Source organism: Euprymna scolopes, chromosome 22, assembly GCF_053919585.1.
Source record: "Euprymna scolopes isolate OS-2025 chromosome 22, ASM5391958v1, whole genome shotgun sequence".
NCBI lineage: Eukaryota > Metazoa > Mollusca > Cephalopoda > Sepiida > Sepiolidae > Euprymna > Euprymna scolopes.
In genome coordinates, this window is record NC_136503.1 from 115,525,600 (window position 1) to 115,540,418 (window position 14,819).

The following is a 14,819-nucleotide window of genomic DNA, read 5'->3' on the forward strand; positions in this document are numbered from 1 at the left end:
TTCATTCATACAAGTATAGTTAAAAAGAAGCAAATCTTCATTAATACAAGTATAGTTAAAAAGAAGCAAATCTTCATTAATACAAGTATAGTTAAAAAGAAGCAAATCTTCATTAATACAAGTATAGTTAAAAAGAAGCAAATCTTCATTCATACAAGTATAGTTAAAAAGAAGCAAATCTTCATTCATACAAGTATAGTTAAAAAGAAGCAAATCTTCATTAATACAAGTATAGTTAAAAAGAAGCAAATCTTCATTCATACAAGTATAGTTAAAAAGAAGCAAATCTTCATTCATACAAGTATAGTTAAAAAGAAGCAAATCTTCATTCATACAAGTATAGTTAAAAAGAAGCAAATCTTCATTCATACAAGTATAGTTAAAAAGAAGCAAATCTTCATTCATACAAGTATAGTTAAAAAGAAGCAAATCTTCATTCATACAAGTATAGTTAAAAAGAAGCAAATCTTCATTCATACAAGTATAGTTAAAAAGAAATAAATCTTCATTCATACAAGTATAGTTAAAAAGAAGCAAATCTTCATTCATACAAGTATAGTTAAAAAGAAGCAAATCTTCATTAATACAAGTATAGTTAAAAAGAAGCAAATCTTCATTAATACAAGTATAGTTAAAAAGAAGCAAATCTTCATTCATACAAGTATAGTTAAAAAGAAGCAAATCTTCATTAATACAAGTATAGTTAAAAAGAAGCAAATCTTCATTAATACAAGTATAGTTAAAAAGAAGCAAAATCTTCATTAATACAAGTATAGTTAAAAAGAAGCAAATCTTCATTAATACAAGTATAGTTAAAAAGAAGCAAATCTTCATTCATACAAGTATAGTAAAAAGAAGCAAATCTTCATTCATACAAGTATAGTTAAAAAGAAGCAAATCTTCATTAATACAAGTATAGTTAAAAAGAAGCAAATCTTCATTAATACAAGTATAGTTAAAAAGAAGCAAATCTTCATTAATACAAGTATAGTTAAAAAGAAGCAAATCTTCATTAATACAAGTATAGTTAAAAAGAAGCAAATCTTCATTCATACAAGTATAGTTAAAAAGAAGCAAATCTTCATTCATACAAGTATAGTTAAAAAGAAGCAAATCTTCATTAATACAAGTATAGTTAAAAAGAAGCAAATCTTCATTCATACAAGTATAGTTAAAAAGAAGCAAATCTTCATTCATACAAGTATAGTTAAAAAGAAGCAAATCTTCATTCATACAAGTATAGTTAAAAAGAAGCAAATCTTCATTAATACAAGTATAGTTAAAAAGAAGCAAATCTTCATTCATACAAGTATAGTTAAAAAGAAGCAAATCTTCATTCATACAAGTATAGTTAAAAAGAAGCAAATCTTCATTCATACAAGTATAGTTAAAAAGAAGCAAATCTTCATTCATACAAGTATAGTTAAAAAGAAGCAAATCTTCATTCATACAAGTATAGTTAAAAAGAAGCAAATATTCATTCATACAAGTATAGTTAAAAAGAAGCAAATATTCATTAATACAAGTATAGTTAAAAAGAAGCAAATCTTCATTAATACAAGTATAGTTAAAAAGAAGCAAATCTTCATTAATACAAGTATAGTTAAAAAGAAGCAAATCTTCATTCATACAAGTATAGTTAAAAAGAAGCAAATCTTCATTAATACAAGTATAGTTAAAAAGAAGCAAATCTTCATTAATACAAGTATAGTTAAAAAGAAGCAAATCTTCATTCATACAAGTATAGTTAAAAAGAAGCAAATCTTCATTAATACAAGTATAGTTAAAAAGAAGCAAATCTTCATTAATACAAGTATAGTTAAAAAGAAGCAAATCTTCATTCATACAAGTATAGTTAAAAAGAAGCAAATCTTCATTCATACAAGTATAGTTAAAAGAAGCAAATATTCATTAATACAAGTATAGTTAAAAAGAAGCAAATCTTCATTAATACAAGTATAGTTAAAAAGAAGCAAATCTTCATTAATACAAGTATAGTTAAAAAGAAGCAAATCTTCATTAATACAAGTATAGTTAAAAAGAAGCAAATCTTCATTCATACAAGTATAGTTAAAAAGAAGCAAATCTTCATTCATACAAGTATAGTTAAAAAGAAGCAAATATTCATTAATACAAGTATAGTTAAAAAGAAGCAAATCTTCATTAATACAAGTATAGTTAAAAAGAAGCAAATCTTCATTAATACAAGTATAGTTAAAAAGAAGCAAATCTTCATTAATACAAGTATAGTTAAAAAGAAGCAAATCTTCATTAATACAAGTATAGTTAAAAAGAAGCAAATCTTCATTCATACAAGTATAGTTAAAAAGAAGCAAATCTTCATTCATACAAGTATAGTAAAAAGAAGCAAATCTTCATTAATACAAGTATAGTTAAAAAGAAGCAAATCTTCATTCATACAAGTATAGTTAAAAAGAAGCAAATCTTCATTCATACAAGTATAGTTAAAAAGAAGCAAATCTTCATTAAATACAAGTATAGTTAAAAAGAAGCAAATCTTCATTCATACAAGTATAGTTAAAAAGAAGCAAATCTTCATTCATACAAGTATAGTTAAAAAGAAGCAAATCTTCATTCATACAAGTATAGTTAAAAAGAAGCAAATCTTCATTCATACAAGTATAGTTAAAAAGAAGCAAATCTTCATTAATACAAGTATAGTTAAAAAGAAGCAAATCTTCATTCATACAAGTATAGTTAAAAAGAAGCAAATCTTCATTCATACAAGTATAGTTAAAAAGAAGCAAATCTTCATTCATACAAGTATAGTTAAAAAGAAGCAAATCTTCATTCATACAAGTATAGTTAAAAAGAAGCAAATCTTCATTAATACAAGTATAGTTAAAAAGAAGCAAATCTTCATTCATACAAGTATAGTTAAAAAGAAGCAAATCTTCATTCATACAAGTATAGTTAAAAAGAAGCAAATCTTCATTTATACAAGTATAGTTAAAAAGAAGCAAATCTTCATTCATACAAGTATAGTTAAAAAGAAGCAAATCTTCATTCATACAAGTATAGTTAAAAAGAAGCAAATCGTCATTCATACAAGTATAGTTAAAAAGAAGCAAATCTTCATTCATACAAGTATAGTTAAAAAGAAGCAAATCTTCATTAATACAAGTATAGTTAAAAAGAAGCAAATCTTCATTCATACAAGTATAGTTAAAAAGAAGCAAATCTTCATTCATACAAGTATAGTTAAAAAGAAGCAAATCTTCATTCATACAAGTATAGTTAAAAAGAAGCAAATCTTCATTAATACAAGTATAGTTAAAAAGAAGCAAATCTTCATTCATACAAGTATAGTTAAAAAGAAGCAAATCTTCATTCATACAAGTATAGTTAAAAAGAAGCAAATCTTCATTCATACAAGTATAGTTAAAAAGAAGCAAATCTTCATTCATACAAGTATAGTTAAAAAGAAGCAAATCTTCATTAATACAAGTATAGTTAAAAAGAAGCAAATCTTCATTCATACAAGTATAGTTAAAAAGAAGCAAATCTTCATTCATACAAGTATAGTTAAAAAGAAGCAAATCTTCATTAATACAAGTATAGTTAAAAAGAAGCAAATCTTCATTCATACAAGTATAGTTAAAAAGAAGCAAATCTTCATTCATACAAGTATAGTTAAAAAGAAGCAAATCTTCATTCATACAAGTATAGTTAAAAAGAAGCAAATCTTCATTCATACAAGTATAGTTAAAAAGAAGCAAATCTTCATTAATACAAGTATAGTTAAAAAGAAGCAAATCTTCATTAATACAAGTATAGTTAAAAAGAAGCAAATCTTCATTCATACAAGTATAGTTAAAAAGAAGCAAATCTTCATTCATACAAGTATAGTTAAAAAGAAGCAAATCTTCATTAATACAAGTATAGTTAAAAAGAAGCAAATCTTCATTCATACAAGTATAGTTAAAAAGAAGCAAATCTTCATTCATACAAGTATAGTTAAAAAGAAGCAAATCTTCATTCATACAAGTATAGTTAAAAAGAAGCAAATCTTCATTCATACAAGTATAGTTAAAAAGAAGCAAATCTTCATTAATACAAGTATAGTTAAAAAGAAGCAAATCTTCATTCATACAAGTATAGTTAAAAAGAAGCAAATCTTCATTCATACAAGTATAGTTAAAAAGAAGCAAATCTTCATTCATACAAGTATAGTTAAAAAGAAGCAAATCTTCATTAATACAAGTATAGTTAAAAAGAAGCAAATCTTCATTCATACAAGTATAGTTAAAAAGAAGCAAATCTTCATTCATACAAGTATAGTTAAAAAGAAGCAAATCTTCATTCATACAAGTATAGTTAAAAAGAAGCAAATCTTCATTCATACAAGTATAGTTAAAAAGAAGCAAATCTTCATTAATACAAGTATAGTTAAAAAGAAGCAAATCTTCATTCATACAAGTATAGTTAAAAAGAAGCAAATCTTCATTCATACAAGTATAGTTAAAAAGAAGCAAATCTTCATTCATACAAGTATAGTTAAAAAGAAGCAAATCTTCATTAATACAAGTATAGTTAAAAAGAAGCAAATCTTCATTCATACAAGTATAGTTAAAAAGAAGCAAATCTTCATTCATACAAGTATAGTTAAAAAGAAGCAAATCTTCATTAATACAAGTATAGTTAAAAAGAAGCAAATCTTCATTCATACAAGTATAGTTAAAAAGAAGCAAATCTTCATTCATACAAGTATAGTTAAAAAGAAGCAAATCTTCATTCATACAAGTATAGTTAAAAAGAAGCAAATCTTCATTAATACAAGTATAGTTAAAAAGAAGCAAATCTTCATTAATACAAGTATAGTTAAAAAGAAGCAAATCTTTATTCATACAAGTATAGTTAAAAAGAAGCAAATCTTCATTCATACAAGTATAGTTAAAAAGAAGCAAATCTTCATTCATACAAGTATAGTTAAAAAGAAGCAAATCTTCATTCATACAAGTATAGTTAAAAAGAAGCAAATCTTCATTCATACAAGTATAGTTAAAAAGAAGCAAATCTCTATTAATACAAGTATAGTTAAAAAGAAGCAAATCTTCATTCATACAAGTATAGTTAAAAAGAAGCAAATCTTCATTCATACAAGTATAGTTAAAAAGAAGCAAATCTTCATTCATACAAGTATAGTTAAAAAGAAGCAAATCTTCATTAATACAAGTATAGTTAAAAAGAAACAAATCTTCATTCATACAAGTATAGTTAAAAAGAAGCAAATCTTCATTCATACAAGTATAGTTAAAAAGAAGCAAATCTTCATTAATACAAGTATAGTTAAAAAGAAGCAAATCTTCATTCATACAAGTATAGTTAAAAAGAAGCAAATCTTCATTCATACAAGTATAGTTAAAAAGAAGCAAATCTTCATTAATACAAGTATAGTTAAAAAGAAGCAAATCTTCATTCATACAAGTATAGTTAAAAAGAAGCAAATCTTCATTCATACAAGTATAGTTAAAAAGAAGCAAATCTTCATTCATACAAGTATAGTTAAAAAGAAGCAAATCTTCATTAATACAAGTATAGTTAAAAAGAAGCAAATCTTCATTCATACAAGTATAGTTAAAAAGAAGCAAATCTTCATTCATACAAGTATAGTTAAAAAGAAGCAAATCTTCATTCATACAAGTATAGTTAAAAAGAAGCAAATCTTCATTAATACAAGTATAGTTAAAAAGAAGCAAATCTTCATTAATACAAGTATAGTTAAAAAGAAGCAAATCTTCATTCATACAAGTATAGTTAAAAAGAAGCAAATCTTCATTCATACAAGTATAGTTAAAAAGAAGCAAATCTTCATTAATACAAGTATAGTTAAAAAGAAGCAAATCTTCATTCATACAAGTATAGTTAAAAAGAAGCAAATCTTCATTCATACAAGTATAGTTAAAAAGAAGCAAATCTTCATTAATACAAGTATAGTTAAAAAGAAGCAAATCTTCATTAATACAAGTATAGTTAAAAAGAAGCAAATCTTCATTCATACAAGTATAGTTAAAAAGAAGCAAATCTTCATTCATACAAGTATAGTTAAAAAGAAGCAAATCTTCATTCATACAAGTATAGTTAAAAAGAAGCAAATCTTCATTAATACAAGTATAGTTAAAAAGAAGCAAATCTTCATTCATACAAGTATAGTTAAAAAGAAGCAAATCTTCATTCATACAAGTATAGTTAAAAAGAAGCAAATCTTCATTCATACAAGTATAGTTAAAAAGAAGCAAATCTTCATTCATACAAGTATAGTTAAAAAGAAGCAAATCTTCATTCATACAAGTATAGTTAAAAAGAAGCAAATCTTCATTAATACAAGTATAGTTAAAAAGAAGCAAATCTTCATTCATACAAGTATAGTTAAAAAGAAGCAAATCTTCATTCATACAAGTATAGTTAAAAAGAAGCAAATCTTCATTCATACAAGTATAGTTAAAAAGAAGCAAATCTTCATTAATACAAGTATAGTTAAAAAGAAGCCAATCTTCATTCATACAAGTATAGTTAAAAAGAAGCAAATCTTCATTCATACAAGTATAGTTAAAAAGAAGCAAATCTTCATTCATACAAGTATAGTTAAAAAGAAGCAAATCTTCATTCATACAAGTATAGTTAAAAAGAAGCAAATCTTCATTCATACAAGTATAGTTAAAAAGAAGCAAATCTTCATTCATACAAGTATAGTTAAAAAGAAGCAAATCTTCATTAATACAAGTATAGTTAAAAAGAAGCAAATCTTCATTCATACAAGTATAGTTAAAAAGAAGCAAATCTTCATTCATACAAGTATAGTTAAAAAGAAGCAAATCTTCATTCATACAAGTATAGTTAAAAAGAAGCAAATCTTCATTAATACAAGTATAGTTAAAAAGAAGCAAATCTTCATTCATACAAGTATAGTTAAAAAGAAGCAAATCTTCATTCATACAAGTATAGTTAAAAAGAAGCAAATCTTCATTCATACAAGTATAGTTAAAAAGAAGCAAATCTTCATTAATACAAGTATAGTTAAAAAGAAGCAAATCTTCATTCATACAAGTATAGTTAAAAAGAAGCAAATCTTCATTCATACAAGTATAGTTAAAAAGAAGCAAATCTTCATTCATACAAGTATAGTTAAAAAGAAGCAAATCTTCATTAATACAAGTATAGTTAAAAAGAAGCAAATCTTCATTCATACAAGTATAGTTAAAAAGAAGCAAATCTTCATTCATACAAGTATAGTTAAAAAGAAGCAAATCTTCATTCATACAAGTATAGTTAAAAAGAAGCAAATCTTCATTCATACAAGTATAGTTAAAAAGAAGCAAATCTTCATTAATACAAGTATAGTTAAAAAGAAGCAAATCTTCATTCATACAAGTATAGTTAAAAAGAAGCAAATCTTCATTCATACAAGTATAGTTAAAAAGAAGCAAATCTTCATTAATACAAGTATAGTTAAAAAGAAGCAAATCTTCATTCATACAAGTATAGTTAAAAAGAAGCAAATCTTCATTCATACAAGTATAGTTAAAAAGAAGCAAATCTTCATTAATACAAGTATAGTTAAAAAGAAGCAAATCTTCATTCATACAAGTATAGTTAAAAAGAAGCAAATCTTCATTAATACAAGTATAGTTAAAAAGAAGCAAATCTTCATTCATACAAGTATAGTTAAAAAGAAGCAAATCTTCATTCATACAAGTATAGTTAAAAAGAAGCAAATCTTCATTCATACAAGTATAGTTAAAAAGAAGCAAATCTTCATTCATACAAGTATAGTTAAAAAGAAGCAAATCTTCATTCATACAAGTATAGTTAAAAAGAAGCAAATCTTCATTCATACAAGTATAGTTAAAAAGAAGCAAATCTTCATTCATACAAGTATAGTTAAAAAGAAGCAAATCTTCATTAATACAAGTATAGTTAAAAAGAAGCAAATCTTCATTCATACAAGTATAGTTAAAAAGAAGCAAATCTTCATTCATACAAGTATAGTTAAAAAGAAGCAAATCTTCATTCATACAAGTATAGTTAAAAAGAAGCAAATCTTCATTCATACAAGTATAGTTAAAAAGAAGCAAATCTTCATTCATACCAGTATAGTTAAAAAGAAGCAAATCTTCATTCATACAAGTATAGTTAAAAAGAAGCAAATCTTCATTCATACAAGTATAGTTAAAAAGAAGCAAATCTTCATTCATACAAGTATAGTTAAAAAGAAGCAAATCTTCATTCATACAAGTATAGTTAAAAAGAAGCAAATCTTCATTCATACAAGTATAGTTAAAAAGAAGCAAATATTTTGTTTCATTTTGAGAGTTTTGGTCTTGGTCTTCTTTTAATATCATTTGAGTACTTGGTTGGCAATTCTCTCTAGGGCCAATCTTAAGGCACATCTGATTCAGCCTGGATGTCATTTGTTGATTATTGCATTATTGATGATACTAACCCGATCTCTGACTTTGTTGGTAATTCACTTGTTTCATTTGGTCCTTAGAATCTAAGGCATTTGGAATCAAAACGTATCTAATTTCTTCTCTTGGCTGATTTTAAAATGTCAAGTTTCACATATAGCAATGAGGACAGGATGTTGCTGTTATAAAATCTTAATTTAGATCTGAAAGTGAATTTTTCATTTCTCCAGATCGTGCAGAGCTGGTTAAATGCTGCTGAGACCTTACCTATCCTGCACTGCAATTCATAGTCCATACTGTTTACCTTGTGTATGGAGCTTTCTAAATGTGTGAAGTTATCGACTATAGCAATTTCTTTTTGGTCAGTAAAAACGTTTGTAGATGACTGATGTGTCCCAGAGAGCATGTTTGGAGTTTAGCATTGATGTAGAGATCAATGCTTCCTGCTTCAGCTTGGACCTTGTTGACAATGCCTTGTACATCAGTGGTATCCACTACTCATGCAGCAATATCATCTGCAAAGTCTAGGTCACAAAGGTTATGCACATTGAACCACATTATATCTTGATTCTTTGTTGCTTTTTTTAATAGCCAATCAATAGCTAAAGCAAAGAGTAATAACAAAAACAAACATCCTTAACTCCAGTGATCATCTCACTCAAGTCGCTGAAACCATCTGCTTGTATGAAACATTTGGAGTTTACATAAATTTGCTTGATTGCATTGATGCCTTTTTCTGGCAGGCCATACTCGTGCAAGATGTTCCAGAGTGATGGCTACTTGAATATTGTCGAATGCCTTGGAAAAATCTATAAAACTGATGGCAAGAGGCTTTTGGATATCCACGTTTTTCAATTATAAAAATAAAATAAAAATTTTTTCAGCACAAGAACATTTTGGTCGAGATTCGATTTGTTGTTCACGTAACACTTACTAAACCACATTACGCATACAGTTCAGGATCATTTGACAATAAAGCTTCCTTAGTCTAGAGAAAAAGGTCACCACCATCCATACAAGTGATGAGATTCCCTTTCTTAGAAATGCATACAACCTCTCCATTTTTTCAATCTTCTGGAAATTCACCTGCACTTCATATTACATAAGTAACATATTAGGAAGACATCCAGGCTCTCCTAGACCATGTGAACTCAATAAGACCATCGATACAGTTCACAATGGAGAAAGAAAAAGATAACCAACTGGCCTTCCTTGATATACTCATATCACGCACAGAGCATGGGTTTAAGACATTCGTATATCGCAAGCCTACCTTCACCAGACAATACCTTAACTTCAACTCACATCACCCATACAGTATCAAACAGGGAATCGCACACTGCTTACATCATCGAGCAGAGACAATAAGTAGCGACACCATTACATACCACCAAGAAATGGTCAGGTTGAAGAATACCCTCCGTCGTAACAACTACCCTGATAGCATACTATCCACCAGACGTGTTAATAGTATAAGAGAGGAGAATGAAACCCAAAAACCTCCAACGGTCTGCCTACCATACATACGAGGCATCTCCGAAAAGATTCAGATAATATGTGCCCCCTACAACATCAGGACGGTATTCAAGAGCGAGTCAACACTCAGACGACACCTGGTACGAGTGAAGCCCCGCATGGAGGAGAACATGACCAAATACTGCATATACTCCATCCCATGCAGTTGCAGAAAGGTTTACAAGGGTGAAACATGCCACCCCCTTAAAGTAAGGGTGGAAGAACACCGAAAAGCGGTAACTAAAGGGGAGACGGAAAAATCGGGTATAGCCAACCATGTCTGTCCATCGCTCCCTATGGGATGAAGTAAAAATAATAAACAGAGAGACCCACTGGAAAGTGAGAAAACTTAAAGAAACACCTCACATGCTCGGACATAAAAACCTACTGAGCAAACCAAGCATAGAGCTGAATGCAATTTGGACACCTTTGATAGAGAGAGAAAACCTTGAATAACAACATAGGTTTAACATTAACAAAAAACAACTAAGTCCTAGTGACATATGGCCGAGTGGTCCTAGACGTTGTATCAAAGTTTACAGTTACCCAAAGGTGCTGAGTTCAATTCTGAACGAAGGCAGTGAAAAGTAACATTCAAAACAGAGAATCAGCAACTATGTCTCAAAGCCTAGTTCGAACATGGTACCCCCGTAATAATAATAAACATGGTACCCCCGTAATAATAATAAAGGGTTGAGTTTGAGACTCCTACCAAACGGTTCCCCAGTTCGTTACAAAACACCTGATGACGGAGGGCAAAACGGACGAAAAGTTGTGACGATAACAACCAAGATGAGGAAGTCAGTCCGGCAATCTCAATCAATGAAAACACCTCATCTCAAAAATGCAGACAATTACTAACTAACATATTACATAACTAACATATTAAATAAGTAACATATCCATTTGACTTCAAATATTTCTGCAAAAATGCGATTCATTCTTGGGGACTTATTACGTTTTAAGGGTTTAATGGTTAAAACAAACTTCAGCCATGAATGAATCGAAGTTTTAAGTAATTTGTTATCGTAGTTTACATTGTCTGAAATTTTGATAGAATAACATTCAAATTAAGAACAGTATTCCAAATAATACGAATTGTTTTTTATATTCTTCAATTAAAAATATGAATTATTCCCCTTGTTGATTTTGATCTTTTAATTATAATTGAAAAATTGCGTTTCTGAATTTTTTTGAGATGTGGATTGATTATTCATATTATTTGGATTCTTTGGACTACTGTTCTCATCTTGAGTGTTAGTTTCACAATGTTTCAGTCGATTTAACCTCCAACTTTCTTCAGGCGTATCTTATCAAACTTGGGAATGTTTCTGTTGAACTTGTGAATCTGTATGGAATTTTGTACAGAACCCTTTATTTAATCCACGGAGGTAGCATGCTCTTGTTCCATCAGCTATGATTGGATAGATGTTTTAAGTAATTCGCAATTGTATTTTTCGGTTACCCACGCTGAGAATTGAACCTTCAGGAGAACAATATCACTTTTATAAATGATTTTTTCCAAGTACTCTAACCACTGCGCCTTTTCAAAATTCTGTCCAGATTCCCGAGTTTGACAAACATTTCTTAGTTCGACGAGATACACTTGAAGCAGATCGGATGTTACATTGACTGAAACATTGTGAATATGACACTCAAGATGAGAACAGTAGTCCGAAGAATCCAACTAATTTAAAAATGTTTTCACATTGTTCATGCAAAAAAACAATTTTAAAAATAAACTGTAGCAAAGCATGTTATTATAATGCCATGGGAACATATGAACATCACACAACTTCAGTTTTATATAGATATAGATTATGTTCTATGTTCAACATTGTTTTTCTTTTTGCAGACTCAATTGTGTGAATTACGAGAAGAGGCATCTGAACTGCAGTCCAAGAAACTCATGTCCGATTCCATGATCAACCAACTCAAAATGGAAATGACCGACAATTCCAAAGACTTAGAAATAGAAAAACTCAAAGAAGAACTAGAAAAGGTTTGAAATTTCACCCAAGTCTTTAAATATTTATACTAAATAGTAATAGGTACATTGCTGGTACATATTTGATGATTTCGGTTCCTAAATTAGTGTTCACATATACACAAAGTCACATATCAAAGTCATGGAGTTCAGCAAGTATGTGCTGAAATGTCATCTCAATCTAGTATCTAGAAGTAGATATGACATCATCTCTGACAGAAGAGAAGGCAACATCAACATTTCAATAAATGGTCCTTTCTTCAATTTCAGTATTTACTTTGTTCTGTTGTCAAATATTAATTAATGGGAAAAATGGACAACAAGGTAATTATGCCATTATATTTTGTGATTGCATTGATAAAACCCCCTGTATTTTATTTGGCTGTGAATTATGAAGCATTCAGAGGGAGAAGGGGTGATGTAACATTGGATCAAATGAATTTAAAATACTCCAAACTGAACAACAATTAAAAGGATACATTTTGCCCTAACATTGATTTCTTTAAAAAAAACTTTTTCTTCTGGTTAAATCATAAATGAAATAATATGTACTTTTATAATTTTGTCTTTTCAGACTTTCATTAAATAAAATGGTCTACTATTTTAAATAAAAAGGCAGGAGTGGGGTTCTAGAATTTAACCTAATTAAAAAAAAAAAAATACAGAAAAATCTTTGATATATGTACCTGCCATGAAATGAAAATGTCATATTCCAAAAATATTGTAAATTGATCAAGTAAATTTTTTTAATTTTTTTTTTTTTATAGAAAATCATTTTTATTTTTTATTTTTTTTTTTTTAATGATTTTTAGCAATTAATAGTATGTTGTAGTCATTACAAGACTGATTTTGATCACTATTTATGTTTTGGTACTTAGAATTGAATTGTTTCTCTTTATTTATTAAATATGGTAGAGCAAGACACACCATCCTCGCTTCTTCATAAAATTTTATTTTCTTAGTATAAAAAACTACTTGATCAGTTTACATGACTTTTGGAATATGGCATTTTTGTTCTGTGATCGGTACATACATCCTAAAGATTTTTTGTATTTTAATTAGGTTGAATTCTGAATAAGAACCAAGGGTTTTATTTATGAAAAGTTTATTTTTTAATTCAAGGTTTATAATAAAACATGTTTTTGTATAAAACTATGGATTATTAACTTTGTGCATTTGTGACTTTGGAATTAAACTTGTAAGCAGGCATATAATATTCAAAACTTTTTTTGAATTAAAACTATTTTTGTATTTATTTTAAGAATATAAGGGCATAAAAAAACTTTTTTTCTGCAAGCAACATATATAAACAAACAAAATAACATTTAACAAATACATAAATTTTATTTACAAAAATTAAACAAACTCAATCTTTGTCAATTTTTTTTCTTATAACCCCATTTTTTTTTTTTTTCGATTGTAAGTATTTTTCATCGTTTTTTCGTATTGATTTATTGTCTCCCCACAGGATGGAATTCTGCATTGTTTTGTAAATATCTTTTTCTGGCTTTAATTTGTGAAGGAGAAAGCCTTCATGACTGAGTCAATTTTTATTTTTGTCTTAATCTATGGTTTGTAGAACTACATTAAAGTTTGGCCTTAGAAATTGATTTAAAAAAAAATACATTTTTAAATTAAAACAAAAAAGTTACAAACTTGTGTGCCTCCTCACTGGGGCAGATTAGACAAAAGGCCAGTGTTTAACGTAGGAAAAATCCAGCTCCCTCAAAATGGGTACTCTGGATCGGAATGAAATTTGAGATTGCCTTAGTCTAAGAGGATTTTTCCTTTACAGACAGAAAAAATATTAAAGCAACACAGAATTATTCCTTCGTGGGGAGACAAGTAAATAGAGACACAATCTCTGTTTTTTAATACCCCCCTCCTTTTCTTTGAAATATGATGAAACAAACAATGAAAGAATAGTTTTAAACAAAACTGATAATAAAATGTACTTATTACAAAGTCTTTACTGTAGTTTCACAGTATTACCCACCACTGAAAGTGTGTCTAACTGTTTTGTAACTTTTTTACATTAATCAAAAAGCAAGCCTGAAGAATTGCCGTTACTTATATTTCAACATTTTTACTTTAGTTGTATTCCCCTTCTAGAGGTTAGACACAAGGTCAAGTGTTGGTTTGATGAAAGTGTTTCGGTGGAACAACAGGATTCGAATTTGGTGCCGCCAGGTTTTCAATCCGTGTTGTTAATCACTTTGCCATATTTACACGCAACATTTTTACTTTATTAACAGCTTTTTAAGTATTTTGTTACTCGTTTTGTTTTTGTTAACTTTTTTTTTTTTTAACATAGGAGTCACCACTTATCAAGGTCCAGAGGCCGATCGGGGATAAGGGTTATTGAGTGTACAGTAATCAATGGGATAATGTCGTAGTAATCATTAAGTAATGGAAATTTGGTAGATTGGATTACTTAAGGGGGCGGTTCATCAAGAATTTGTTTATGTTGGACTTGAATACAACCAAGTTGTAGTCAGCTGGGAAACAGGCAAACGGAAGAGAGTTCCACAGGCGTGCATTTCTAAGAAAGAAACTTTGTTCATGGAATTTACATTTTGACATAGGCGCAGTCAAAGAATGGGGAAAATTATTGACAGTGGTTTTAGCTAGACAGGTGTTCTTCGTGAAAGATTGGCGATGGGGGGGAGGCAGGGATTGGAGCTCAGACGATCACTTGCCATGGAAATAACGATAAAACAAAAACAGGTTTGCAGCGTCCCTTCTGTGGGAAAGTTATTGTTTTGTTAATTTTTTTTTTTTATAGAGCTGGTGTTCTAATATACTATTTACATTTACTTGCAAATTCCATGGTGCTTACTACATCCATTTCTATAATTTACTGTTAATAGTATTTCTTTTGAAATAAT

The 14,819-nt window shown here is 28.3% G+C and overlaps 1 protein-coding gene across 8 annotated transcripts in view; it reads left to right on the plus strand.

The window, feature by feature from the left end:
- LOC145243675 (ELKS/Rab6-interacting/CAST family member 1-like) overlaps window positions 1-14,819 on the plus strand; it is a 412,696-nt gene that overhangs the window by 345,698 nt on the left and 52,179 nt on the right. For all 8 annotated transcript variants that reach the window (XR_013862932.1, XM_080106725.1, XM_080106727.1 and 5 more), the window contains one exon: window positions 11,800-11,946. Coding sequence is in view for 7 of the 8 variants with exons in the window: in XM_080106725.1 (XP_079962851.1) it covers window positions 11,800-11,946 (147 nt within the window). In the remaining variant the exon portion in view is untranslated. The remainder of the gene's footprint in view (window positions 1-11,799; window positions 11,947-14,819) is intronic.